Source organism: Phaenicophaeus curvirostris, chromosome 33, assembly GCF_032191515.1.
Source record: "Phaenicophaeus curvirostris isolate KB17595 chromosome 33, BPBGC_Pcur_1.0, whole genome shotgun sequence".
Taxonomy (NCBI): domain Eukaryota; kingdom Metazoa; phylum Chordata; class Aves; order Cuculiformes; family Cuculidae; genus Phaenicophaeus; species Phaenicophaeus curvirostris.
In genome coordinates this window covers 1653866-1681846 of record NC_091424.1, presented here as the reverse complement: position 1 = coordinate 1681846, position 27981 = coordinate 1653866, and the positions used below count along the sequence as shown (strand labels likewise).

Below are 27981 nucleotides of genomic sequence, written 5' to 3'. Positions count from 1 at the left end.
AGTCACATGACCAAGGCAGCTCATGGGGGGGGGGGGGGGGGGGGGGGAGAAAGGAGGACCGGTCACATGACCCCAGTGCCTAATGGGAGGGGGCAAGGGGAGTGGTCACATGACGGGGGGAAGTGGTCACGTGACTCAGGTGGGGACAGTCACGTGACCCGGGGCCTCGTAAGGGGGGGAGGGAGTGGTCACATGACCTAGAGGGGGGGCGGGGTCACGTGCTTCAGGTGCGTCGTGGGGAGGGGGCAGGGAGAGGTCACATGACCCAGGGACCTGGGGGGGGGGGCGCCCGGTCACATGACCCAAGAACCTCATGGGAAAAGGGGGAGGGAGGGGTCACATGACCCAGGGGCCTGGTCACATGACCCCAGAACCTCAAAAGGGGGGGGGCAGGTCACATGACCCAGGGACCTCATAGGTGGGGGGGGTGTGGGTGTCGGAGAGGTCACATGACCCAGGGACCTCATGGGAGGGGGAAGGGCGTGGTCACGTGACCCAAGGACTTCACTGGAGGGGGGAGGGCAGTGGTCACGTGACCCTAGGGAAGCGGTCACGTGACCCAACGACCTCCTATGCGGGGGCGTGGTCACAGGACCCGAGGCCTCCGCGTCACGTGATCTTCGCATGGGTCCCTTTCCAGGTCACATGACCTCGGCGTGACCTCCCCGTGACCCCGGGGGGGTGACGACCCCGCTGACCTTCAGGCGCCCCCACCAGGCGGCTCGAGCCGAGCAGGCGGCCGCTCCGGCTCCGGCTCCGGCCCAGAGGGCGTGGAGGGCGCCCGCCCCCCGCCACCAGCACCACACCTGCCACCAGTACAAACCAGTAAGGACCAGGATGGACCAGGATGGACCAGGATGACCCCCCCCGGGACCCCTCGCGGCCTCCCAGGGCCTCCCAGTCCCTCCCAGGGCGCCCCCTATAGCCACAATGACCCCATCCCCCAAACCAGTATGGACCAGTATGGCTCTGGGACCCCCCCAGGGCGCCCCCTATAGCCACCATGACCCCATCCCCCAAACCAGTATGGACCAGTATGGACCTATAGGGGCCTGGGGGCACGTATAGGGGGCTGGGAGCTAATTTATGGGGCAGGGACCCATATAGAGGGGCTGTGGGTTACATATAGGGGGCTGGGATCCTCATATAGGGAGCTGGGAGCCACATATAGGGGGCTGGGAGCCACTTATAGGGGGCTGGGAGCCACTTATAGGGGGCTGGGAGCCACTTATAGGGGGCTGGGAGGTAATATATAGGGCAGAGACCCATATATAAGGGCTGTGGGTTACATATAAAGAGCTGGGACTCTCATATAGGGAACAACGACCCATACAGAGGGGGCTGCGACCCAATCTATGGAACTGGGAGTCACATATAGGCAACTGGGAGCCACATATAGGGGGCTGGGAGCCACATATAGGGGGCTGGGAGCCACATATAGGGGGCTGGGAGCCACATATAGGGGGCTGGGAGCCACATATAGCGGCTGTGGGTTACATATAGGGGGCTGGGAGCCACATATAGGGGCCTGGGATCCATATAGAGAGGCTGTGGGTTACATATATGGGGCGGGGACCCACATCTAGGGGGCTGGGACCCACATATAGGGGGCTGGGACCCACATATAGGGGGCTGGGACTCTTATAGCGGGGCTGTGGGTTACATATAGGAGGCTGGGAGCCACATATAGGGGCCTGGGAGCAAATCTATGGAGCTGGGACCCACATATAAGGAGCTGGGACCCTTATAGTGGGGCTGTGAGTTAAATATATGGAGCTACGACACACATATAGAGAGCTGGGACCCACATATAGGGGGCTGTGGGTTACATATAGGGGGCTGGGAGCCACATATAGAGGACTGGGACCCACATATAGGGGGCTGGGACCGTTATAGTGGGGCTGTGGGTTAAATATATGGAGCTAAGACACACATATAGGGGGCTGGGACCCAATCTATGGAGCTGGGAGCCACATATAGGGGGCTGGGAGCCACATATAGGGGGCTGGGAGCCACATATAGGGGGCTGGGAGCCACATATAGGGGCTGTGGGTTACATGTAAGGGGCTGGAACCCACATATAGGGGGCTGGGATCCTCATAGAGGGAGCTGGGACCCATTCTATGTGGCTGGGAGCCACATATAGGGGGTTGGGATCCACATATAGGGGCTGGGGGTTACACGTAAGGGGCTGGGACCCACATATAGGGGGCTCGAACCCTCATATAGGGAGCTGGGACCCAATCTATGGAGCTGGGAGCCACATATAGGGAGCTGTGGGTTACATATAGGGGACTGGGACCCTCATATAGGGGGCGGGGACCCAATCTATGGACCTGGGAGTCACATATAGGTGGCTGGGAGCCACACATAGTGGGCTGGGAGCCACATATAGGAGGGTACAAGCCACATATAGCGGCTGTGGGTTACATATAGGGGGCTGGGACCCATTCTATGGGGCTGGGAGCCACATATAGGGGGCTGGGGGCCACATATAGGGGGCTGGGGGCCACATATAGGGGGCTGGGGGCCACATATAGGGGGCTGGGGCCACATATAGGGGTCGGGGGCCACTCACCGCCAGCCCCAGGGCCGCCCCGGCCAGCAGCAGCGCCAGGACGAGGCAGCAGAGACAGCGTCGCCGCGGAAACCGGCGCCCAATGGCGGAGCTGGAAGGGGAGGGGGCGGGGCTTAGGGCTCCATTGATTATAATGGGAGGGGGCGGGGCTTAGGGCCCCATTGATTTCAATGGGAGGGAGCGGGGCTTAGGGCCCCATTGATCTCAATGGGAGGGGGCGTGGCTTAGGGCTCCATTGATTATAATGGGAGGGGGCGGGGCTTAAGGCCCCATTGATTATAATGGGAGGGAGCGGGGCTTAGGGCCCCATTGATTTCAATGGGAGGGGGCGTGGCTTAAGGGCCCCATTGACTTCAATGGGAGGGGGCGTGGCTTAAAGGGGAGGGGGCGTGGCCTAAAGGGGAGGGGGTCACTTACACCTTGCGGCAATGGGGGCAGCGGGCGAGGGTCCGATCCGGGAGCTCCGACCACTGCGGGAGAAGGGCAGGACCCACCTATAGGGGGCTGGGGGCCACCTATAGGGGTCAGGGATCACCTATACGGGTGAGGGGGCCACATATAGGGGGCTGGGGACCTCCTATAGGGGGCTGGGGGCCACCTATAGGGGGCTGGGGGTCACATACAGGGATCAGGGGTCACATATAGGGGGCTGGGGCCACATATAGGGGGCTGGGGCCACATATAGGGGGCTGGGGTTCACCTATAGGGGGCTGGGGTTCACCTATAGGGGGCTGGGGGCCACCTATAGGAATCCAGCATGGCCTCCTGTATCCCAGTACCCCCCCAGTGCCTCCCAGTAACCCCTCATTAAAGCCCCTAGGGGACCATTGAATGGGGAAGGGGGCGTGGCTTAAGGCCCCATTGATTTCAATGGGAGGGGGCGTGGCTTAAATCCCCATGATAGTCTATGGGAGGGGGCGGGGCTTAAGGGCCCCATTGATTTCAATGGGAGGGGGCGTGGCTTAAGGGGCCCATCGATTTCAATGGGAGGGGGCGTGGCTTGAGGCCCCATTGATTTCAATGGGAGGGGGCGTGGCTTGAGGGCCCCATGGATTTCAATGGGAGGGGGCGTGGCTTGAGGCCCCATTGATTTCAATGGGAGGGGGCGTGGCTTGAGGGCCCCATTGATTTCAATGGGAGGGGGCGTGGCTTGAGGGCCCCATTGATTTCAATGGGAGGGGGCGTGGCCTCACCAGGAAGGGGCCCCCGCAATGGGCGCAGAGGACACGGAGGCCGCCGGGCTCGGGGGGGTCGGGGCTGGGGGCTCCTCCGGGCACCGGGCCCAGCGTGATGATGCGCTTACTGGGAGGAACTGGTCAGACTGGGAGCCGGGGCGGGGGGTGAGACTCCCACGGCTCCATCCCAGTGCCCCCCAATCCACTCCCAGTGCCCCCCAGTCCCTCCCAGTGCCCCCCAATCCACTCCCAGTGCCCCCCAATCCACTCCCAGTGCCCCCCAGTCCACTCCCAGTGCCCCCCAGTCCACTCCCAGTGCCCCCCAATCCAGCTCAATCCACTCCCAGTCCCCCCCAACCCCCTCCCAGTGCCCCCCAATCCCCTCCCAGTCCCCCCCAATCCCCTCCCAGTGCCCCCCAATCCCCTCCCAGTCCCTCCCAGTGCCCCCCAGTCTCACCAGTAGGGCCGGGGGCAGGCGATGCGCTGCGAGGAGGCTTTACACACCAACAGGCAGTTACAGGGGCACCTCACGTATTTCTTCCCCCCCGGAGCCGGCCGGATGGGCTAGGGGGGGGGGAAGGGGGCGGAGCCTCTTTTAGCCACGCCCCCTCCCTGGCCTCAGTTTCCCCCTCCCAATCACCCCCCCCTCTCTTTTTATGGCCTCGGTGCAACCTCTTTTTGCATCCCCCCCACCCCCCGCACCCCTGAACTTTGGTTCCGCCCCACTTTGGTTCCCCCCCCCCAAGCTCTATGGGTCCATAGGGGTCTCTATAAGCCTGGAGGTGGGGGGGGTCCCTATAGGGCTCTATGGGCCCTTATAGCGCCCTATGGGTCCCTCCCAGTTCATCCCAGTCCCCTCCCAGTCCCTCACCGTCGCCTCCCCGCAGGCCCCGCACTTCACCACGTGCTGCTGGCTCTTGCCCCGCACGCTGATTGGCCGCTGGCACACGCGGCACGTGACTTCCGGCCCCGCCACGGGGGGCGGGGCTTCCGCCGGAAGCGACCGCTCCGGCCCCGCCCCCTGGGCTCCTGCCCAAAGCAAAAAAAAGGGGGGGGGGGGAGGGGCGCTCCCAGTAACCCCAGTGCCTCCCAGTAACCCCTGAGCCCCTCCCAGTGCCTCCCAGTAACCCCTGATCCCCTCCCAGTCACCCCTAATCCCTTCCCAGTCCCTCCCAGTCCCCTCTAATCCCCTCCCAGTCCCCTCTAATCCCTTCCCAGTCCCTCCCAGTCCCCTCTAATCCCTTCCCAGTCCCTCCCAGTCCCCTCTAATCCCCTCCCAGTCCCTCCCAGTCCCCTCTAATCCCTTCCCAGTCCCTCCCAGTCCCCTCTAATCCCCTCCCAGTCCCCTCTAATCCCTTCCCAGTCCCTCCCAGTCCCTTCTAATACCCTCCCAGTCCCCTCTAATGCCCTCCCAGTCACCCCTAATCCCTTCCCAGTCCCTCCCAGTCCCCTCTAATCCCCTCCCAGTCCCCTCTAATCCCCTCCCAGTCCCCTCTAATCCCTTCCCAGTCCCTCCCAGTCCCCTCTAATCCCTTCCCAGTCCCCTCTAATCCCCTCCCAGTCCCTCCCAGTCCCCCCTAATCCCTTCCCAGTCCCTCCCAGTCCCCTCTAATCCCCTCCCAGTCCCTCCCAGTCCCCTCTAATCCCCTCCCAGTCCCTCCTAATCCCCTCCCAGTCCCCCCTAATCCCTTCCCAGTCCCTCCCAGTCCCCTCTAATCCCTTCCCAGTCCCTCCCAGTCCCTCCCAGTCCCTCACCCCCCCCCCTCCACCGGCAGCAGCGGGGACCGCTCTCCCTCCGCCATGTCTTGACCCTCCGCCGCGTCACGTGACGCGCCGCGCCGTCACGTGACCCCAGCCGAGGCGCGCGCGTGAGTGGGGGGGCGCGGCGGCGCGTCCCGATGACGTCACCGGAGGGGATATAAGGAGGAGGCGCTGAGGGGGCCGCGAGCGCAGTCGGGAGGCGGCGGCGCCATGGAAGGAAGGTGGGGGGGGCGGACGGTACCATTGGGGTTAATGGGGGGGGTGGGAGGCGCCATAGGGGTTAATGGAGGGGAGGGAGGTGCCATAGGGGTTAATGGAGTGGGGGGCGGTTCCATTGGGGTTAATGGGGGGGAGGCGCCATTGGGGTTAATGGAAAGGTGGGTGATACCATTGGGGTTAATGGGGGGGACGGTTCCATGGGGGTTAATGGGGGGGGAGGCGCCATTGGGGATAATGGAGGGGGGGACGGTTCCATTGGGGTTAATGGGGGGGGGGGAATGGACCCATATATAGGGGGCTGGGACCCATATATAGAGGGCTGGGAGCTGTATATAGGGGTCTTGACCTATAGATGTGGGGCTGGGACCCATATATAGGGGGCTGGACCCATAGATGTGGGGCTAGGTTTTACATAGAGGGGTGAGGACCCATAGATGTGGGGCTGGGACTCACATATAGGGGTCTGGGAGCCATATATAGGGGTCATGGACCATAGATGTGGGGCTGGGACCCCCGTATAGGGGTCAGGACCTATAGATGTGGGGCTGGGACCCATATATAGGGGTCAGGACCCATAGATGTGGGGCTGGGACTCACATATAGGGGGCTGGGAATCATATATTGGGGTCAGGACCCATATATAGGGGGCTGAGACTCATATATAGGGATCAGGGCCCATAGATGTGGGGCTGGGACCCCCATATAGGGGGCTGGGACCCATAGATGTGGGGCTGGGACTCACATATAGGGGGCTGGGAATCATATATAGGGGTCAGGACCCATAGATGTGGGGTCAGGACCCCCATATAGGGGGCTGGGACCCACATATAGGGGGCTGGGACCCATATATAGGGGTCAGGACCCATAGATGTGGGGCTAGGTGTCACATATAGGGGTCAAAACCCATAGATGTGGGGCTGGGACCCACATATAGGGGGCTGGGACCCACATATAGGGGGCTGGGACCCATATATAGGGATCAGGGACCCATATATAAGGGTCAGGACCCATAGATGTGGGGTTAGGATCCATATATAGGGGTCAGAACCCATAGATGTGGGGCTGAGACCCATATATAGGTAGCTGGGACCCCCATATAGGGGTCAGGACCCATAGATGTGGGGCTGGGACTCACAGATGTGGGGGCCCTGCCCCCCAAGTGGGGGTCCTGACTTCTATATGTGACTCTCAGCCCCACATCTATGGGTCCAGCCCCCTATATAGGATTCCCAGCCCCCTATATGTGGGTCCTAGCCCCACATCTATGGGTCCTGACTCCTATATGTGACACTTAGCCCCACATCTATGGGTCCTGACCCCTAGAGGGGGGTCCCAGCCCCCCATCTATAGGTCCTGGCCCCTATAGGTGGGTCCCAGCCCCCTCTCCGTGCCCCCCACGTGGGGGGCGGCGCCGTCCCTCCCCCTGGCCCAAGTCCGCTTGGCCCCGTGCCCCACGGCGAAGGGGGTCAAGGTCCCGCCGTAGGGCCATCTATGGGGCCCGGGCCTCCCCCTATGGCTCAATCTATGGGTCTGGGGCTCAATCTATGGGTCTGGGGGTCAATCTATGGGTCTTGGGCCTCCCCCTATGGGTCAATCTATGGGTCTGGGGCTCAATCTATGGGTCTGGGGGTCAATCTATGGGTCCTGGGCCCCCCCTATGGGTCAATCTATGGGTCTGGGGGTCAATCTATGGGTCTGGGGGTCAATCTATGGGTCCTGGGCCCCCCCTATGGCTCAATCTATGGGTCTGGGGGTCAATCTATGGGTCTGGGGGTCAATCTATGGGTCCTGGGTCCCCCCTATGGCTCAATCTATGGGTCTGGGGGTCAATCTATGGGTCTGGGGGTCAATCTATGGGTCTGGGCCTCACCCTATGGGTCAATCTATGGGTCTGGGGGTCAATCTATGGGTCCTGGATTCCCTCTATGGGTCAATCTATGGGTCTGGGGGTCAATCTATGGGTCTGGGGGTCAATCTATGGGTCCTGGGCCCCCCCTATGGCTCAATCTATGGGTCTGGGGGTCAATCTATGGGTCTGGGGGTCAATCTATAGGTCAATCTATGGGTCTGGGGGGTCTCTATGGGGTCTCTATGAGTCTCTATTGGTCTCTATGGAGCTTCTATGGGGTCTCTATGGGGTCTCTATGGGTCTCAGCTCTTTCTATGGGTCCCTATGGAATCTATACGTGCCTCTCCCCCCCCCGCAAAGCTACGAGGCCAGCGTGGAGGCGGCGTCGTGGCTGCGGGGCCGCCTCGGGGCCGCTGCCCCCCAAGTGGGGCTGGTGTGCGGCTCGGGGCTGGGGGCGCTGGCCCAGGACCTGGAGGAGCCGCGGAGCTTCCCCTACGAGGAGATCCCCGGCTTCCCCCGCAGCACCGGTGGGGGGGCACTTGGGGGGCTGGGGGGGGCACTTGGGGGGCTGGGAGGGGGATTTAGGGGGGTTTGGGGGTCACTTGGGGGGCTGGGAGGGGGATTTGGGGGAGTCTGGGGGTCACTTGGGGGGCTGGGAGGGGGATTTGGGGGGTTTGGGGGTCACTTGTGGGGCTGGGAGGGGGATTTGGGGGGGTCTGGGGGTCACTTGGGGGGCTGGGAGGGGGATTTAGGGGGTTTGGGGGTCACTTGTGGGGCTGGGAGGGGGATTTGGGGGGCTGGGAGGGGGATTTGGGGGGGTTTGGGGGTCACTTGTGGGGCTGGGAGGGGGATTTAGGGGGGTTTGGGGGTCACTTGTGGGGCTGGGAGGGGGATTTAGGGGGTTTGGGGGTCACTTGGGGGGCTGGGAGGGGGATTTAGGGGGGTCTGGGGTCACTTGTGGGGCTGGGAGGGGGATTTGGGGGGGTTTGGGGGTCACTTGGGGGGCTGGGAGGGGGATTTAGGGGGCTGGGAGGGGGATTTAGGGGGGTTTGGAGGTCACTTGGGGGTCACTTATGGGTCCGGGAGGGCACTTGGGGGTCACTTATGGGTCTGGTAGGTCACTTGGGGGTCACTTGGGGGTCACTTATGGGTCCGGGAGATCACTTGGGGGTCACTTGGGGGTCACTTATGGGTCCAGGAGGTCACATGGGGGTCACTTATGGGTCCGGAGGGTCACTTGGGGGTCACTTATGGGTCTGGGGAGGTCACTTGGGGGTCACTTATGGGTCTGGGGAGGTCACTTGGGGGTCACTTATGGGTCTGGGGGGTCACTTGGGGGTCACTTATGGGTCTGGGAGGTCACTTGGGGGTCACTTATGGGTCTTGGGGGTCACTTATGGGTCCGGGGAGGTCACTTGGGGGTCACTTATGGGTCCGGGAGGTCATTTGGGGGTCACTTATGGGTCCAGGAGGTCGCTTGGGGGTCACTTATGGGTCTGGGAGGTCACTTGGGGGTCACTTATGGGTCCGGGAGGTCACTTGGGGGTCACTTATGGGTCCGGGAGAGCACTTGGGGGTCACTTATGGGTCTGGGAGGTGACTTGGGGGTCACTTGGGGGTCACTTATGGGTCCGGGAGGTCACTTGGGGGTCACTTATGGGTCCGGGAGAGCACTTGGGGGTCACTTATGGGTCCGAGGGGTCACTTGGGGGTCACTTATGGGTCCGGGAGGTCATTTGGGGGTCACTTATGGGTCCGGAGGGTCACTCGGGGGTCACTTATGGGTCCGGGAGGTCACTCAGGGGTCACTTATGGGTCCGGGAGGTCACTTGGGGGTCACTTGGGGGTCACTTATGGGTCCGGGGGGTCACTTGGGGGTCACTTATGGGTCTGGGAGGTCACTTGGGGGTCACTTGTGGGTCCGGGGGGTCACTTGGGGGTCACTTATGGGTCCGGGAGGTCACTTGGGGGTCACTTATGGGTCCGGGAGGTCACTTGGGGGTCACTTGTGGGTCCGGAGGGTCACTTGGGGGTCACGTGGGGGTCACTTATGGGTCTGGGGAGGTCACTTGGGGGTCACTTATGGGTCCGGGAGGTCACTTGGGGGTCACTTATGGGTCCGGGAGAGCACTTGGGGGTCACTTATGGGTCCGAGGGGTCACTTGGGGGTCACTTATGGGTCCGGGAGGTCATTTGGGGGTCACTTATGGGTCCGGAGGGTCACTCGGGGGTCACTTATGGGTCCGGGAGGTCACTCAGGGGTCACTTATGGGTCCGGGAGGTCACTTGGGGGTCACTTATGGGTCTGGGAGGGCACTTGGGGGTCACTTGGGGGTCACTTATGGGTCCGAGGGGTCACCGAGGGGTCACTTGTGGGTCGCAGTGGCCGGGCACGCGGGGCGCTTGGCCGTGGGGCGCTTGGGGGGCGCCCCCTGCGCCGTCCTGCAGGGCCGCTTCCACCTCTACGAGGGCTACAGCCCCGCGCAGGTACCGCCCCACACTTGGGGGGCAGCCCCATAAGTGGGTCCCGGCCCCATAGATGTGGGTCCCAGCCCCATAAGTGGCACCCCTGACCCCTAGATGTGGGTCCCAGCCCCATAGATGTGGGTCCCAGCCCCATAAGTGGGACCCCTGACCCCTAGATGTGGGTCCCAGCCCCATAAGTGGGACCCCTGACTCCCTAGATGTGGGTCCCAGCCCCATAAGTGGGCCCCCTGACCCCTAGATGTGGGTCCCAGCCCCATAGATGTGGGTCCTAGCCCCATAAGTGGGACCCCCGAGCCCTAGATGTGGGTCCCCTGCCCCATAGATGTGGGTCCCTGCCCCATAGATGTGGGTCCCAGCCCCATAAGTGGGACCCCCGAGCCCTAGAGGTGGGTCCCAGCCCCCTAGATGTGGGTCCCAGCCCCATAAGTGGGTCCCCCGACCCCCTAGATGTGGGTCCCAGCCCCATAAGTGGGACCCCTGACCCCTAGATGTGGGTCCCAGCCCCCTAGATGTGGGTCCCTGCTCCATAAGTGGGACCCCTGACCCCCTAGATGTGGGTCCCAGCCCCATAAGTGGGACCCCTGCCCCCTAGATGTGGGTCTCAGCCCCATAAGTGGGATCCCAGCCCCCTAGATGTGGGTCCCAGCCCCCTAGATGTGGGTCCCAGCCCCATAAGTGGGACCCCTGCCCTATAAGTGGGACCCCTGACCCCATAGATGTGAGTCCCAGCCCCATAAGTGGGACCCCTGACCCCATAGATGTGAGTCCCAGCCCCATAGAGGTGGGCCCCCTGACCCCATAGAGGTGGGTCCCAGCCCCATAGATGTGGGTCCCAGCCCCATAAGTGGGTCCCCTGACCCCTAGATGTGGGTCCCAGCCCCATAAGTGGGTCCCAGCCCCATAAGTGGGCCCCCTGACTCCCTAGATGTGGGTCCCAGCCCCATAAGTGGCACCCCTGACCCCATAGATGTGGGTCCCTGCCCCATAAGTGGGACCTCTGACCCTATAGATGTGGGTCCCAGCCCCATAAGCGGGACCCCTGACCCCTAGATGTGGGTCCCAGCCCCATAGATGTGGGTCCCAGCCCCATAAGTGGGACCCCTGCCCCCTAGATGTGGGTCCCTGCCCCCTAGATGTGGGTCCCAGCCCCATAAGTGGGACCCCTGACCCCATAGATGTGGGTCCCAGCCCCATAAGTAGGACCTCTGACCCTATAGATGGGAGTCCCAGCCCCATAAGTGGGACCTCTGACCCTATAGATGTGGGTCCCAGCCCCATAAGTGGGACCCCTGACCCCCTAGAGGTGGGTCCCTGCCCCATAGATGTGGGTCCCAGCCCCATAAGTGGCACCCCTGCCCCCTAGATGTGGGTCCCAGCCCCCTAGATGTGGGTCCCTGCCCCATAAGTGGGTCCCAGCCCCCTATCTGTGGGTCCTCCTGCCCCCCACACCCCCTTTTTTTCCCCCCAACCCCCCTTTTCCTCCCCTTTTTCCCCCCATAAACCCCCTTTTTCCCCCCATAAACCCCCTTTTTCCCCTCATAAACCCCCTTTTTCCCCTCATAAACCCCCTTTTTCCCCTCATAAACCCCCTTTTTCCCCTCATAAACCCCCTTTTTCCCTCATAAATCCCCCTTGTTCCCTCATAAATCTTCCCTTTCTCCTCATAAACCCCCTTTTCCCCCTCATAAATTTCTTTTTTGCCTCACAAACCTTGTTTTTTTCTTCACAACCCCCCATTTTTCCTTCATAAACCAGTTTTTCTCCCCCAAACCCCCTTTTTTTCCCATTTTCTCCCCCCAAACCCCCTTTTCTCCCCCCCAAACCCCCATTTTTTTGGCCTTTTACCCCATTTTTCCCCTCCAACCCCCGTTTTTTCTCATTTTCTCTCCCCAAACCCCCTTTTCTCCCCCCCAAACCCCCTTTTCCTTGTGTTTTTCCCCATTTTCTCCCCCCAAACCCCCCTTTTTCCCATTTTCTCCCCCCAAAACCCCATTTTTTTTGCATTTTACCCCATTTTTCTCCCCCAAACCCCCTTTTTTTCCCATTTTCTCCCCCCAAACCCCCATTTTTTTTGCATTTTTCCCCATTTTTCTCCCCCAACCCCCCTTTTTTTCCCATTTTCTCCCCCAAACCCCCTTTTTTCCCATTTTCTCCCCCCAAACCCCCTTTTTTCCCATTTTCTCCCCCCAAACCCCCTTTTTCTCCCATTTTCTCCCCCCAACCCCCATTTTTTTTGCATTTTACCCCATTTTCTCCCCCAACCCCCCTTTTTTCCCCATTTTCTCCCCCCAACCCCCCATTTTTTTTGCATTTTACCCCATTTTTTTTGCATTTTACCCCATTTTTTTGCATTTTACCCCATTTTCTCCCCCCAAACCCCCTTTTTTCCCCTTTTCTCCCCCCAAACCCCCATTTTTTTTGCATTTTACCCCATTTTCTCCCCCCAACCCCCATTTTCTTCCCATTTTCTCCCCCCAACCCCCCTTTTTTCCCCTTTTCTCCCCCCAAACCCCCATTTTTTTTGCATTTTACCCCATTTTCTCCCCCCAACCCCCATTTTCTTCCCATTTTCTCCCCCCAAGCCCCCTTTTTTTCCCCTTTTCTCCCCCCAAACCCCCATTTTTTTTGCATTTTACCCCATTTTCTCCCCCCAAACCCCCTTTTCTTCCCATTTTCTCCCCCCAAACCCCCTTTTCTTCCCATTTTCTCCCCCAACCCCCCTTTTTTCCCCATTTTCTCCCCCCAAACCCCCATTTTTTTTGCATTTTTCCCCGTTTTTTTTGCCTTTTTTCCCCTTTTCTCCCCCCAAACCCCCCTTTTCCCCCCCCAACCCCCCTCTATTTTTTTTTGGGGTCCCCTCCCCAGGTGGTGCTGGGGGTGCGGACGCTGGCTCGCCTCGGGGTGCACACGCTGGTTCTCACCAACGCCGCCGGCAGCCTGCGCCCCGACCTGCGGCCCGGCCACCTCCTCGTCCTCCGCGACCACATCGACCTCCCCGGCCTGGCCGGACGCAACCCCCTCGTGGGGCCCAACGATGAGAGGTACGGCGCCTACGGGGACCTATAGAGCCCATAGGGACCCACAGGGACCCGTAGAGCCCATAGAGACCCCATAGAAACCCATAGGGACACATAGAGGCCATAGGGGCTCATAGGGACCCATAGAGCCCCCATAGAGCCCCCATAGAGACCTATAGAGACACATAGAGACCCCATAGGGACCTATAGAGACCCCATGGAAACCCATAGGGACCCCATAGGGACCCCATAGAGGCCCCATAGGGACCCCATAGGGACCTATAGAGACCCATAGAAGCCTCATAGAGACCCCATAGAGACCCCATAGGGACTCATAGAGACCCCCTAGAGATCCTATAGGGACCCATAGAGACCCCATAGGGACCTATAGAGACCCATACAAGCCTCATAGAGACCCCATAGGGACTCATAGAGACCCCATAGGGACCCCATAGGGACTCATAGAGACCCCATAGAGATCCTATAGGGACCCATAGAGACCCATAGAAGCCTCATAGAGACCCCATAGAGACCCCATAGAGACCCCATAGGGACCCCATAGGGACCTATAGAGACCCATAGAAGCCTCATAGAGACCCCATAGAGACCCCATAGGGACTCATAGAGACCCCCTAGAGATCCTATAGGGACCCATAGAGACCCCATAGGGACCTATAGAGACCCATAGAAGCCTCATAGAGACCCCATAGGGACTCATAGAGACCCCATAGGGACCCCATAGGGACTCATAGAGACCCCATAGAGATCCTATAGGGACCCATAGAGACCCATAGAAGCCTCATAGAGACCCCATAGAGACCCCATAGAGACCCCATAGGGACCCCATAGGGACCTATAGAGACCCATAGAAGCCTCATAGAGACCCCATAGAGACCCCATAGGGACCCATAGAGACCCCATAGGGACCCATAGAGACCCCATAGGGACCTATAGAGACCCACAGAAGCCTCATAGAGACCCCATACAGACGCATAAAGCACATAGAGACCCCATAGGGACCCATAGAGACCCCATAGAGACCCTATAGGGACCCATAGAGACCCCATAGAGACCCTATAGGGACTCATAGAGACCCCATAGAGACGCATAGAGCACATAGGGACCCCATAGAGCCCCCATAGACACCTATAGAGACCCCTAGAGCCCCCCTAGAGACCCATAGGAACCCATAGAGCCCCCCTACTGCCCCATATAGGGACCCATAGAACCCATAGAGCCCCCATTGAAACCCCCTAGAGACCCCATAGAGACCCCTAGAGCCCCCCTAGAGAGCTCCTAGAGACCCCATAGAGCACATAGGGACCCATAGAGCCCATAGAGCCCCATAGGAAGCCCTAAGGCTGCACAGGGACCCATAGAGACCGTAGGGACCCATTGGGAGTCACAGAGTTCATAGGGAGCTATAGGGTGCTACGGGAAACCATAGAGCCCATAGGAAGCCATAGGGCCCCATAGGGACCCACAGAGCCCGTAGGGATACGTGGGGATCCATAGAGGCTATAGGTAGCCATAGGGACCCATAGTGTGCATAGGAACCTATAGAGACCCATAGAGCTTATTGGGACCCATACGAGCCCATAGGGACCCGTAGAGCCCATAGGGACCCATAGAGCCCATAGGAATCCATAAGGTTACGTGGGGAACCATAGGGACCCATAGAGTTCATAGGGAATCTATAGGGACCTGTAGAGCCCATAGGGAGCTATAGAGCCGCCTAGGGACCCATAGACACCATAGGGACCCATAGAGCCCACACTTAGGGGTCTGGGGGTCACATATAGGGGGCAGAACCCACACTTATGGGTCTGGGACCCACATATAGGGAGCTGGGACCCACATATAGGGAGCTGGGACCCACATATAGGGGTCAAGCCCCACTCTTATGGGTCTGGGGGTCCCATATAGGGGGCTGGGACCCACATATAGGGGGCAGGACCCAGTCTTATGGCTCTGAGAGTCCCATATAGGGGGCTGGGGGTCCCATATAGGGGGCTGGGACCCACATATAGGGAGCAGGACCCACACTTGTGGGTCTGGGGGTCCCATATAGGGGGCAGGACCCACACTTACAGGTCTGAGAATCCCATATAGGGAGCTGGGACCCACGTATAGGGGGCTGGGACCCACACTTATGGGTCTGGGGGTCACATATAGGGGGCTGGGACCCACATATAGGGGGCAGGACCCACTCTTATGGCTCTGAGGCTCCCATATAGGGGTCTGGGACCCACATATAGGGGTCAAGCCCCACTCTTATGGCTCTGAGGCTCCCGTATAGGGGTCTGGGACCCACATATAGGGGTCAAGCCCCACTCTTATGGCCCTTAGGCTCCCATATAGGGGGCTGGGGGTCCCATATAGGGGACAGGACCTACACTTATGGGTCTGAGGATCCCGTATGGGGGGTTGGGACTCACATATAAGGGACAGGACCCACATTTATGGCTCTGAGGCTCCCATATAGGGGGCTGGAACCCACATATAGGGGGCTGGAACCCACATATAGGGAGCTGGAACCCACATATAGGGGGCTGGAACCCACATATAGGGGACAGGACCCACACTTATGGGTCTAGGGGTCCCATATAGAGGGCTGGGGGTCCCATATAGGGGGCTGGGACCCATATACAGGGGTCAAGCCCCACTCTTATGGCTCTGAGAGTCCCATATAGCGGGCTGGGGGTCCCATATAGGGGGCTGGGACCCACATATAGGGGTCAAGCCCCACTCTTATGGGTCTGGGGGTCCCATATAAGGGGCTGAGACTCACACTTATGGGGCTGGGGGTCCTATATAGGGGTCTGGGACCCACATATAGGGGACAGGACCCACTCTTATGGGTCTAGGGGTCCCATATAGGGGGCTGGGACCCACTCTTATGGATCGGGGGGTCCCATATAGGGGGCAAGCCCCACTCTTATGGCTCTGAGGCTCCCATATAGGGGGCTGGGGGTCCCATCTAGGGGCCAGGCCCCCCACTTATGGGTCGCTGCCCCCCAGGTTCGGCCCCCGCTTCCCCTCCATGTGCGGGGCCTACGACCCCTCGCTGAGGCGCCTGGCGCTGGCGGCGGCTCCGGCCGCGCTGCGGGCCCGGCCCGGGGTCTATTGCGGCGTCGGGGGCCCCAGCTACGAGACCCCCGCCGAGTGCCGCCTGCTGCGCCGCCTCGGGGCGCACGCCGTGGGTGAGACCCCGAAACGCGGGGAGAGCGGGGCGTGCGGAGCGAAAATTTGGGGGGGCGGGGGGAAAAAACGAGAATTTGGAGGGGAAATTTGGGGGGTTAGGGGGAAAAAATGAGAGTTTGGGGGGAAATTTGAGAATTTGGAGGGGAAAATGAGAATTTGGAGGGAAAATTTGGGGATTTGGGGGGAAAAAATGAGGGATTTGGAGGATTTCAGGGGGAAATTTGAGAATTTGGAGGGAAATTTGAGAATTTGGAGGGGAAAATGAGAATTTGGAGGGAAAATTTGGGGATTCGGGGGGAAAAAATGAGAATTTTGAGGGAAAATTTGGGGATTTGGGAGAGAAATTTGGGGGTTTGGGGAGAAAATTTGGAAATTTTGGGGGAAATTTGGGGATTTGAGGGGAAATTTGGGGGTTTGGGAGAAAATTTGGGGGTTTAGGGGGAAAAATGAGAATTTGGAGCGAAAATTTGGGGGGTTAGAGGGAAAAATTGGGGGATTTCGGGGATTTGGGGGGAAATTGGAGAATTTGGAGGGAAAAAATGAGAATTTGGAGGGAAAATTTGGGACATTTGGGAGGAAATTTGGGGATTTAGAGGGGAAATTTTGGGATTTGGGGAGAAAATTTGGAGGCTTGGGGGGAAATTTTGGGGCTTGGGGGGAAATTTTGGGATTTGGGGAGAAATTTTGGGATTTGGGGGGAAATTTGGCGTTTTGGGGGAAAATTTGGGGGTTTGGGGTGAAAATTTGGTGATTTGGGGATTTAGGGGAAAATTTGGGGATTTAGAGGAGAAATTTGGGTCTTTGAAAAGCAAAAATGAGAATTTGGAGGGAAAATTTGGGGGGTTGGGGGAAAAAATGAGAAATTTGGGGGAAATCTGGGGGTTCAGAGCGAAAATTTGGAGATTTGGGGGGAAAAATGAGAATTTGGAAGGAAAATTTGGATGTTCGGGGGGAAAATGTGAGAATTTTGAGGGAAAATGTGGGGGTTTAGAGAAAAAAATTGAGAAATTTGGGGGATCTGGGGGGGAAATTTGAGAATTTGGAGAGAAAAATGAGAATTTGGAGGGAAAATTTGGGGGCTAGTGGAAAAAATTGGGGATTTAGAGGGGAAATTTGGGGGTTTGGGGTGAATATTTGGTGATTTGGGGATTTAGAGGAGAAATTTGGAGCTTTGGAGAGAAAAAACGAGAATTTGGAGGGAAAATATGGGGGTTTAGAGAGAAAAATTGAGAATTTGGAGGGAAAATTTGGGGGTTTGGGGGGAAAAAATGAGAAATTTGGGGGAAGTCGGGGGATTTGGCGGGAAAAATGAGAATTTGGAGGGAAAATTTGGGGGTTAGAGGGAAAAATCGGGGATTTAGAGGGGAAATTTGGGGGTTTGGGGTGAAAATTTGGGGGTTTAGAGGAGAAATTTGGGGGGTTGGAGAGAAAAATGAGAATTTTGAGGGAAAATTTGGGGATTTGGGAGAGAAATTTGGAGGTTTGGGGAGAAGATTTGGAAATTTGGGGGGAAATTTCGGGATTTGAGGTGGAAATTTGGGGGTTTGGGAGAAAATTTGGGGGTTTAGAGGGAAAATTTGGGGGTTTGGAGACAAAAAATGAGAATTTGGAGGGAAATTTGAGAATTTGGAAGGAAAATTTGGGGGGTTCGGGGGGAAAAATGAGAATTTGGAGGGAAAATTTGGGGGGTTGGGGGAAAAAATGAGAAATTTGGGGGAAATCTGGGGGTTCAGAGTGAAAATTTGGGCATTTGGAGAGAAAAAATGAGAGTTTGGAGGGAAAATTCGGGGGTTCGGGGGAAAAAGATGAGAATTTGGAGGGAGAATTTGGGGGGTTAGGGGGAAAAATTGAGAATTTGGAGGGAAAAATTGGGGGGTTAGAGGAAAAAATTGGGGATTTAGAGGGGAAATTTGGGGGTTTGGGGAGAAAATTTGGGGATTTGGGGGGAAATCTGGGGGTTTGGAGCGAAAATTTGGGGATTGGGGGGAAAAAATGAGAATTTTGAGGGAAAATTTGGGAATTTGGGAGAGAAATTTGGGGATTTGAGGGGAAAATTTGGGGGTTTGGAGAGAAAAAATGAGAATTTGGAGGGAAAAAAGAGAATTTGGAGGGAAAATTTGGGGAGTTGGGGCAAAAAATGAGAATTTTGAGGGAAAATTTGGGGGTTGGGGGAAAAAATGAGAATTTGGAGGGAAAATTTGGGGGTTTAGGGGGAAAAAATGGGGATTTAGAGGGGAAATTTGGGGGTTCAGAGCGAAAATTTGGGGATTTGGGGGGAAAAATGAGAATTTGGAGGGAAAATTTGGAGGTTCGGGGGGGAAAATATGAGAATTTTGAGGGAAAATTTGGGGGTTTAGGGAAAAAAATTGAGAAATTTGGGGGATTTGGGGGGAAATTTGAGAATTTGGAGGGAAAAATGAGAATTTGGAGAGAAAATTTGGGGGGTTAGAGGGAAAAAACGAGAGAAATTTGGGGGAAATTGGGGGGTTTGGGGGAAATTTGAGGATTTGGAGAAAAAATGAGAATTTGGAGGGAAAATTTGGGGGTTGGGGGAAAAAATGACAATTTTGAGGGAAAATTTGGGGGGTTGGGGGAAAAAATGAGAAATTTGGGGGAAAATTTCGGGGGTTAGGGGGAAAAATTGAGAAATTTGGGGGAAATCGGGGGGTTTGGGGGGAAAATTGAGGATTTGGAGGGGAAAATGAGAATTTGGAGGGAAAGTTTGGGAGGAAATTTGGGGATTTAGAGGAGAAGTTTGGGGGTTTGGGGAGAAAATTTGGGGATTTGGGGGGAAATTTTGAGGTTTGGGGAGAAAATTTGGGGATTTGGGGGGGAATTTGGGGGCTTGAGGAGGAAATTTGGTGATTTAGAGGAGAAATTTGGGGGTTTGAGGAGAAAATTTGGGGGTTTGAGGAGAAAATTTGGGGATTTAGAGGGGAAACTTGGGGATTTGGGGAGAAAATTTGGGGATTTAGAAGGGAAATTTGGGGGTTTGGAGGGAAAAATGGGAGTTTTGAGGGAAAATTTGGGGGTTTGGAGGGGGAAATTTGGGAGTTTGTTGTGAAAATCTGGGGATTTGGGGATTTGGAGAAGAAATTTGGGGGTTTGGAGGGAAAAAATGAGAATTTTGACGGAAAATTTGGGGGTTTAGGGGGGAAGAATTGGGAAATTTGGATAGGAAAATGGGAAAATTTGGAGATTTGGGACGGAAAAATGGGTTTGAGGAAGAAATTTGGTGATTTAGAGGAGAAATTTGGGGGGTTTGGAGGGAAAAATGGGAGTTTTGAGGGAAAATTTGGGAGAGAAATTTGGGGGTTTCGGGAGAAAATTTGGAGATTTGGGGGGAAATTTCAGGGTTTGGGGTGAAAATTTGGTAATTTAAAGGGGAAATTTGGGGGGTTTCGAGGGAAAAATGGGAGTTTTGAGGGAAAATTTGGGGGTTTGAGGGGGAAATTTGGGGGGTTGGGGTGAAAATTCGGTGATTTGGGGGCCTGAGGGGGAAATTTGGGGATTTAGAGGGGAAATTTGGGGGTTTGGAGAGAAAAAATGAGAATTTTGAGGGAATATTTGGGGGTTTAGGGGGAAAAATTGGGGAATTTGGATAGGAAAATGGGAAAATTTGGGGATTTGGGGCAAAAACCGGGAGTTTTGAGTGGAAATTTGGGGATTTGGGGGGGAAATGAGAATTTTGAGGGGAAAATTGGGGGTTTGGAAGGAAATTTGGGGATTTGGAGGGGAAATCTTGTGATTTTGGGGATTTAAGGGAAAATTTGAGGATGTGGGGAGGAAAATTTGGGGGTTTGGGGGGAAATTTGGGGGGAAATTTGGGGATTTAGAGGGAAATTTGGGGACAAAATTGGGGATTTGGGGGGAAATTTGGGAGTTTGGGGGAAAAAAGAGAGTTTTGAGGGGAAATTTGGGGAAAATTTGGGGATATGAGGGGAAAAATGAGAATTTGGAGAGGAAATTAGGAGATTTGGGGCAAAAAAATGAGAATTTTGAGGGGAAATTTGGGTATTTGGGAGAGAAATTCGGGGATTTGGAGGGAAAATGTGGGGATTTAGGGGGAAATTTGGGGATATGGGGGGAAAAATGAGAAATTTGAGGGGAAATTTGGGGATATGAGGAAAAAATGAGGAATTTTAGGGGAAAATTTGGGGATTTTGAGGGAAAATTTGAGGATTTGGGGGGGGAAATGGGAATTTGGAGGGAATATTTGGGGATTTGGAGAGAAAATTTGGGGATCTGGGGAGGAAAATGTGAGTTTTGAGGGGAAAACTGAGTAATTTGGGGATGAAATGGAGCAATCTGAGGAGAAAAAATTTGAGTTTTGAGGGAAATTCAGAGTTTGGGGAGGGAAAAGTGAGTTTTGAGGGAAAAAATGGGGAGTTTTTGGAGGAAAATGCGAATTTTCCGAGGAAAAATGAGAAATTTTGAGGGAAAAGGGGTATTTTGGCAGAAAAATGTGAATTTTCAGGGAAAATTTCGGATTTGGGGGAGGAAAATGAGGGATTTGGGGAGAAAAATGTGAGTTTGGAGGGAAAAATGGGGAGTTCGGGGAGGAAAATGAGGAATTTGGGGAGGAAAATGTGAATTTTGAGGGGAAATTTGGGATTTGGGGGAGGAAAATGTGAGTTTTGAGGGAAAAATGGGGAGTTTAGCGTGTTCTCAGAGTCTTTCTCCTTCCCCCCCCGCTTTTAGCGTGTCCTTAGCGTGTTCTTGGCCCGTCCCAGCAGGTTTGACTCTTCCTCTCATGTTCTCCTCACGTAGTGAGTCCTTGGCGTGTTCTTAGCGTGTTCTTAGCATGTTCTAGAGGATTTTGGTTCTTCTTGAGGTGCCCGAGCATGTTTCACGCATGTTTCACCTTCCCCTCCGGCTCCTTGGCGTGTTCTTAGCATGTTTAGCCTTCCACACGAGCCCCTTAGCATGATTTTCCCTCAAAATTCACATTTTTCTCCCCAAATTCACCGTTTTCCCCTCAAAATTCACAATTTCATGCCAAAACTCCCCACTTTTCTCCCAAAATCCCCAACGTTTCCCCTCAAAACTCACATTTTTCGCCCCAAACGCCCAGTTTTTCCCTCAAAATTCCCAGTTTCCCCTCAAAACTCACATTTTTCTTCCCGAAGTCCCTGTTTTTCCCTCAAAGTTCCCATTTTTCTTTCCAAATTCCCCAAATTTTCCCTCAAAACTCAGATTTTCCCTTCAATTCCCCACTTACTCCCCAAAAATTCCCATTTTCTCCCCAAGTTCCCCGTTTATTTGCTCAAAACTCACGTTTTTCCCCCAAACCCCCCAATTTTTCCCTCAAAACCCACATTTTTCCCCTCAAAACTCACTTTTTTATCTTCAATTTTCCATTTTCCCCCCCAAACTCCCCATTTTCCCCCCCAAACTCCCCATTTTCCCCCCCAAACTCCCCATTTTCCCCCCCAAACTCCCCATTTTCCCCCCCAAACTCCCCATTTTCCCCTCAAACTCCCCATTTTTCCCCCAAACTCCCCAATTTTTCCCTCAAAACCCATATTTTTCCCCTCAAAACTCACTTTTTTATCTTCAATTTCCCATTTTCCCCCCCAAACTCCCCATTTTCCCCCCCAAACTCCCCATTTTCCCCCCCAAACTCCCCATTTTCCCCCTCAAACTCCCCCTTTTCCCTCAAAACCCACATTTTCCCCCCTAAAAACTCACTTTTTTATCTTCAATTTTCCATTTTCCCCCCCAAACTCCCCATTTTCCCCCCCAAACTCCCCATTTTCCCCCCCAAACTCCCCATTTTCCCCCCCAAACTCCCCATTTTCCCCCCCAAACTCCCCATTTTCCCCCTCAAAACCCACATTTTCCCCCCAAATTCCCCACTTACTCCCCCAAATTCCCATTTTTCTCCCCAAATTCCCCATTTTTCCCTCAAAACTGACATTTCCCCCTCAAACTCCCCATTTTCCCCCCCAAACTCCCCATTTTCCCCCCCAAACTCCCCATTTTCCTCCTCAAACTCCCCATTTTCCCCCTCAAACTCCCCATTTTCCCCCTCAAACTCCCCATTTTCCCCCTCAAACTCCCCATTTTCCCCCTCAAACTCCCCATTTTCCCCCTCAAACTCCCCATTTTCCCCCCCAAACTCCCCATTTTCCCCCCCAAACTCCCCATTTTTCCCTCAAAACCCACATTTTTCCCTCAAAACCCACATTTTTCCCCTCAAAACTCACTTTTTTCCCCTCAAACTCCCCATTTTCCCCTCAAACTCCCCATTTTCCCCTCAAACTCCCCATTTTCCCCCTCAAACTCCCCATTTTCCCCCTCAAACTCCCCATTTTCCCCCTCAAACTCCCCATTTTCCCCCTCAAAACTCACTTTTTTATCTTCAATTTCCCAATTTTCCCCTCAAACTCCCCATTTTCCTCTCCAAACTCCCCATTTTGTTCCTCAAACTCCCCATTTTCCCCCTCAAACTCCCCATTTTCCCCCTCAAACTCCCCATTTTCCCCCTCAAAACTCACTTTTTTATCTTCAATTTCCCAATTTTCCCCTCAAACTCCCCATTTTCCCCCTCAAACTCCCCATTTTCCCCCTCAAACTCCCCATTTTCCCCCTCAAACTCCCCATTTTCCCCTCAAACTCCCCAATTTTTCCCTCAAAACCCACATTTTTCCCCTCAAAACTCACTTTTTTATCTTCAATTTCCCATTTTCCCCCCCAAACTCCCCATTTTCCCCCCCAAACTCCCCATTTTCCCCCCCAAACTCCCCATTTTCCCCCTCAAACTCCCCCTTTTCCCTCAAAACCCACATTTTCCCCCCTAAAAACTCACTTTTTTATCTTCAATTTTCCATTTTCCCCCCCAAACTCCCCATTTTCCCCCCCAAACTCCCCATTTTCCCCCCCAAACTCCCCATTTTCCCCCCCAAACTCCCCATTTTCCCCCCCAAACTCCCCATTTTCCCCCTCAAAACCCACATTTTCCCCCCAAATTCCCCACTTACTCCCCCAAATTCCCATTTTTCTCCCCAAATTCCCCATTTTTCCCTCAAAACTGACATTTCCCCCTCAAACTCCCCATTTTCCCCCCCAAACTCCCCATTTTCCCCCCCAAACTCCCCATTTTCCTCCTCAAACTCCCCATTTTCCCCCTCAAACTCCCCATTTTCCCCCTCAAACTCCCCATTTTCCCCCTCAAACTCCCCATTTTCCCCCTCAAACTCCCCATTTTCCCCCTCAAACTCCCCATTTTCCCCCCCAAACTCCCCATTTTCCCCCCCAAACTCCCCATTTTCCCCCCCAAACTCCCCATTTTTCCCTCAAAACCCACATTTTTCCCTCAAAACCCACATTTTTCCCCTCAAAACTCACTTTTTTCCCCTCAAACTCCCCATTTTCCCCTCAAACTCCCCATTTTCCCCTCAAACTCCCCATTTTCCCCCTCAAACTCCCCATTTTCCCCCTCAAACTCCCCATTTTCCCCCTCAAACTCCCCATTTTCCCCCTCAAAACTCACTTTTTTATCTTCAATTTCCCAATTTTCCCCTCAAACTCCCCATTTTCCTCTCCAAACTCCCCATTTTGTTCCTCAAACTCCCCATTTTCCCCCTCAAACTCCCCATTTTCCCCCTCAAACTCCCCATTTTCCCCCTCAAAACTCACTTTTTTATCTTCAATTTCCCAATTTTCCCCTCAAACTCCCCATTTTCCCCCTCAAACTCCCCATTTTCCCCCTCAAACTCCCCATTTTCCCCTCAAACTCCCCAATTTTTCCCTCAAAACCCACATTTTTCCCCTCAAAACTCACTTTTTTATCTTCAATTTCCCATTTTCCCCCTCAAACTCCCCATTTTCCCCTGAAACTCCCCATTTTTCCCCCACACTCCCAATTTTTTTCCTCAAAACCCACATTTTTCCCCTCAAAACTCACTTTTTTATCTTCAATTTCCCGATTTTCCCCCTCAAACTCCCCATTTTCCCCCTCAAACTCCCCATTTTCCCCCTCAAACTCCCCATTTTTCCCTCAAAACCCACATTTTTCCCCTCAAAACTCACTTTTTTATCTTCAATTTCCCATTTTCCCCCTCAAAGCCGCCATTTTCCCCCTCAAAGCCGCCATTTTCCCCCTCAAAGCCGCCATTTTCCCCCTCAAAGTCCCCATTTTCCCCCTCAAAGTCCCCATTTTTCCCTCAAAACCCACATTTTTCCCCTCAAAACCCACATTTTTATCTTCAATTTCCCAATTTTCCCCCTCAAACTCCCCATTTTCCCCCCAAACTCCCCATTTTCCCCCCAAACTCCCCATTTTTCCCCTCAAACTCCCCATTTTCCCCCTCAAACTCCCCATTTTCCCCCTCAAACTCCCCATTTTTCCCCTCAAAACTCACTTTTTTATCTTCAATTTCCCATTTTGTCCCTCAAAGCCGCCATTTTGTCCCTCAAAGCCGCCATTTTGTCCCTCAAAGCCACCATTTTCCCCTCAAAGCCGCCATTTTCCCCCTCAAAGCCGCCATTTTCCCCCTCAAAGCCGCCATTTTCCCCCTCAAAGCCGCCATTTTCCCCTCAAACTCCCCATTTTCCCCCCCAAACTCCCCATTTTCCCCCCCAAACTCCCCATTTTCCCCCCCAAACTCCCCATTTTCCCCCCCAAACTCCCCATTTTCCCTCTAAATTCTCCCTTTTCCCCCCTCCCCGGCGCAGGGATGAGCACGGTGGCCGAGGCCGTGGCCGCCCGCCACTGCGGCCTCCGCCTCCTGGGCCTCTCGCTCATCACCAACGCGGCCCCGTGCGGCGCCGAGGACGACGAGGACGACGAGGACGAAGGCGCCGAGGCCCTCGGGGAGGACCTGGGCCACCAGGAGGTCCTGGCGGCCGCCCAGGACGGGGCCGGCCACCTCCGGGCCCTGCTGGCCACGCTCGCCCCCCACCTCGCCCAGCGCCCCGCGGCGCCTTAAAGGGCCTTTCGGGGGGTCCCACCCCCCTTTTCCCCCCTCCAATCAACCCCTTTCGCCTCTAATTCCTCATTTTTTAATTAAAACTAACACTTGCCCCTCACGTTTTCCCCGTTTCCACTCACGGTTCCCCCAGTTTCCCCCCTAAATCCACATTTTTCTCCCTTAAATCCACATTTTTCCCCTCAAAATTCATGTTTTTCCCCCAAATCCTCCATTTTTTCCCCCAAATCCCCCATTTTTCTCCCCACATTCCAATATTTTCCATGAAAAATAAACATTTTTCCCCCAAATCCTCCATTTTTCCCCCCAAATCCCCCATTTTTCTCCCCACATTCCAATATTTTCCATGAAAAATAAACATTTTTCCCCCAAATCCTCCATTTTTCCCCAAATCCTCCATTTTCTCCCCAAATCCCCCATTTTTCTCCCCACATTCCAATATTTTCCATGAAAAATAAACATTTTTCACCCAAATCCTCCATTTTTTCTCCCCAAATCCCCCATTTTTCTCCCCACATTCCAATATTTTCCATGAAAAATAAACATTTTTTCCCCAAATCCTCCATTTTTTCCCCAAATCCCCCATTTTTCTCCCCACATTCCAATATTTTCCATGAAAAATAAACATTTTTCCCCCAAATCCTCCATTTTTCTCCCCAATTTCCACGTTTTCTATAAAAAAATCAACATTTTTCTCCTAAATTAACCATTTTTCCCCTCAAGATTCACATTTTCCTTCCCAAGTTCCCCATTTTTCCCCTCAAAGTTCGCGTTTTTCTCCCAAATCTCCCATTTTTCTCCCCACATTCCAATATTTTCCATGAAAAATAAACATTTTTCCCCAAATCCTCCATTTTTCCCCCCAAATCCTCCATTTTTCCCCCAAATCCCCCATTTTTCTCCCCACATTCCTATATTTTCCATGAAAAATAAACATTTTTTCCCCAAATCCTCCATTTTTCCCCCAAATCCTCCATTTTTCTCCCCAGTTTCCACTTTTTCTATAAAAAAAATCAACATTTTTCTCCTAAATTAACCATTTTCCCCTCAAGTTCCCATTTTTTCTCCCCAAATCCCAATATTTTCTATGAAAAATAAACATTTTCTCCCAAATCAACCATTTTCTCCCCAGATCCCCCATTTTTCTTCCCAAACTCCCCATTTTCTCCCCAAATTCAAATATTTTTCCATAAAAAATAAACATTTTCTCCCAAATTAACCATTTTTCCCCTCAAGATTCACATTTTCCTCCCCAAGTTCCCCATTTTTCCCCTCAAAGTTCGCGTTTTTCTCCCAAATCTCCCATTTTTCTCCCCACATTCCAATATTTTCCATGAAAAATAAACATTTTTCCCCCAAATCCTCCATTTTTTCCCCCAAATCCTCCATTTTTTCCCCCAAATCCTTTATTTTCCCCCAAATCCTCCATTTTTCCCCCAAATCCTCCATTTTTCCCCCAAATCCTCCATTTTTCCCCCAAATCCTCCATTTTTTCCCCAAATCCTCCATTTTTCCCCCCAAATCCTCCATTTTCTCCCCAAATCCCCCATTTTTCTCCCCACATTCCAATATTTTCCATGAAAAATAAACATTTTTCCCCCAAATCCTCCATTTTTTCCCCCAAATCCCCCATTTTTCTCCCTACATTCCAATATTTTCCATGAAAAATAAACATTTTTCCCCAAATCCTCCATTTTTCCCCCCAAATCCTCCATTTTTCTCCCCACATTCCAATATTTTCCATGAAAAATAAACATTTTTCCCCAAATCCTCCATTTTTTCCCCCAAATCTTCCATTTTTCCCCCCAAATCCTCCATTTTCTCCCCAAATCCCCCATTTTTCTCCCCACATTCCAATATTTTCCATGAAAAATAAACATTTTTCCCCCAAATCCTCCATTTTTCCCCCAAATCCTCCATTTTTTCCCCCAAATCCTCCATTTTTTCCCCCAAATCCTCCATTTTTTCCCCAAATCCCCCATTTTTCTCCCCACATTCCAATATTTTCCATGAAAAATAAACATTTTTCCCCCAAATCCTCCATTTTTCTCCCCAATTTCCACGTTTTCTATTAAAAAATCAACATTTTTCTCCTAAATTAACCATTTTCCCCTCAAGTTCCCATTTTTTCTCCCCAAATCCCAATATTTTCTATGAAAAATAAACATTTTCTCCCAAATCAACCATTTTCTCCCCAGATCCCCCATTTTTCTTCCCAAACTCCCCATTTTCTCCCCAAATTCCTAATTTTCTCCCCAAATTACCTATTTTTCCCTCAAAATTCCCTGTTTTTCTCCCCAAATTCCCCACTTTTACCACAAAATTCACATTTTTGTGCCAAAATTCCCCACTTTTCCTCCTAAATTTCACAATTTTCTCTCAAAATTCACAATTTTCTCTCAAAATTCACATTTTTCTCCCAAAATTCCCAATTTCCCCCTAAAATTTTCCATTTTTCTTCCCAAATTCCTCATTTTTCTCCCAAAATTCCCAATTTCCCCCCTCCCCCCATCCCTCTTGTGTTTCCCCCTTTGTATCTAATTAACAATGGGCATTAATTAACCCCCCTCCCCTCCAATCAGCCCCTGATTAAAGTGACTTTGTAATTAACGAGCTGGTGGTTAATTATTCACGGCATCCGCGTAATTAACGAGGTTGGTGGGGTTGAAGGTGCTAATTGGATCCATTAATTGAGGTAGGTTGGGGTTAAACGCCTTGATTGGATTCACTAATTAGGCTAATTAGACCCATTGGGTCG

At 53.7% G+C, this 27981-nt stretch overlaps 2 protein-coding genes across 2 annotated transcripts; one reads left to right on the top strand and one right to left on the bottom strand.

The window, feature by feature from the left end:
• Positions 1-82: 82 nt before the first annotated feature.
• On the bottom strand, positions 83-5726 carry PIP4P1 (phosphatidylinositol-4,5-bisphosphate 4-phosphatase 1). The gene is made up of 7 exons (XM_069879116.1): positions 5662-5726; positions 4625-4820; positions 4211-4317; positions 3772-3880; positions 2996-3048; positions 2579-2669; positions 83-806 (listed from the first exon to the last, which is right to left on the bottom strand). Exons 1-7 carry the CDS (start codon positions 5724-5726, stop codon positions 642-644), a joined length of 786 nt encoding a protein of 261 aa, XP_069735217.1. The 3' UTR covers positions 83-641.
• On the top strand, positions 5682-27833 carry PNP (purine nucleoside phosphorylase). The gene is made up of 6 exons (XM_069879162.1): positions 5682-5735; positions 7943-8109; positions 9966-10069; positions 12935-13110; positions 16108-16289; positions 24970-27833. The coding sequence occupies exons 1-6, from the start codon at positions 5725-5727 to the stop codon at positions 25221-25223; spliced, it is 894 nt and encodes a 297-aa protein (XP_069735263.1). The 5' UTR covers positions 5682-5724; the 3' UTR covers positions 25224-27833.
• Positions 27834-27981: the final 148 nt, after the last annotated feature.

Coding starts and splice junctions, on each gene's coding strand:
- PNP (XM_069879162.1), top strand. Junction 8,110..9,965: donor CGGCTTCCCCCGCAGCACCG/GTGGGGGGGCAC, acceptor TGTGGGTCGCAG/TGGCCGGGCACGCGGGGCGC. Junction 10,070..12,934: donor AGGGCTACAGCCCCGCGCAG/GTACCGCCCCAC, acceptor TCCCCTCCCCAG/GTGGTGCTGGGGGTGCGGAC.
- PIP4P1 (XM_069879116.1), bottom strand. CDS start 5,726: ATGGCGCCGCCGCCTCCCGACTGCGCTCGCGGCCCCCTCAGCGCCTCC. Junction 4,318..4,624: donor GGGCCTGCGGGGAGGCGACG/GTGAGGGACTGG, acceptor CCCCCCCCCTAG/CCCATCCGGCCGGCTCCGGG. Junction 2,670..2,995: donor TGCCCCCATTGCCGCAAGGT/GTAAGTGACCCC, acceptor CTCCCCTTCCAG/CTCCGCCATTGGGCGCCGGT.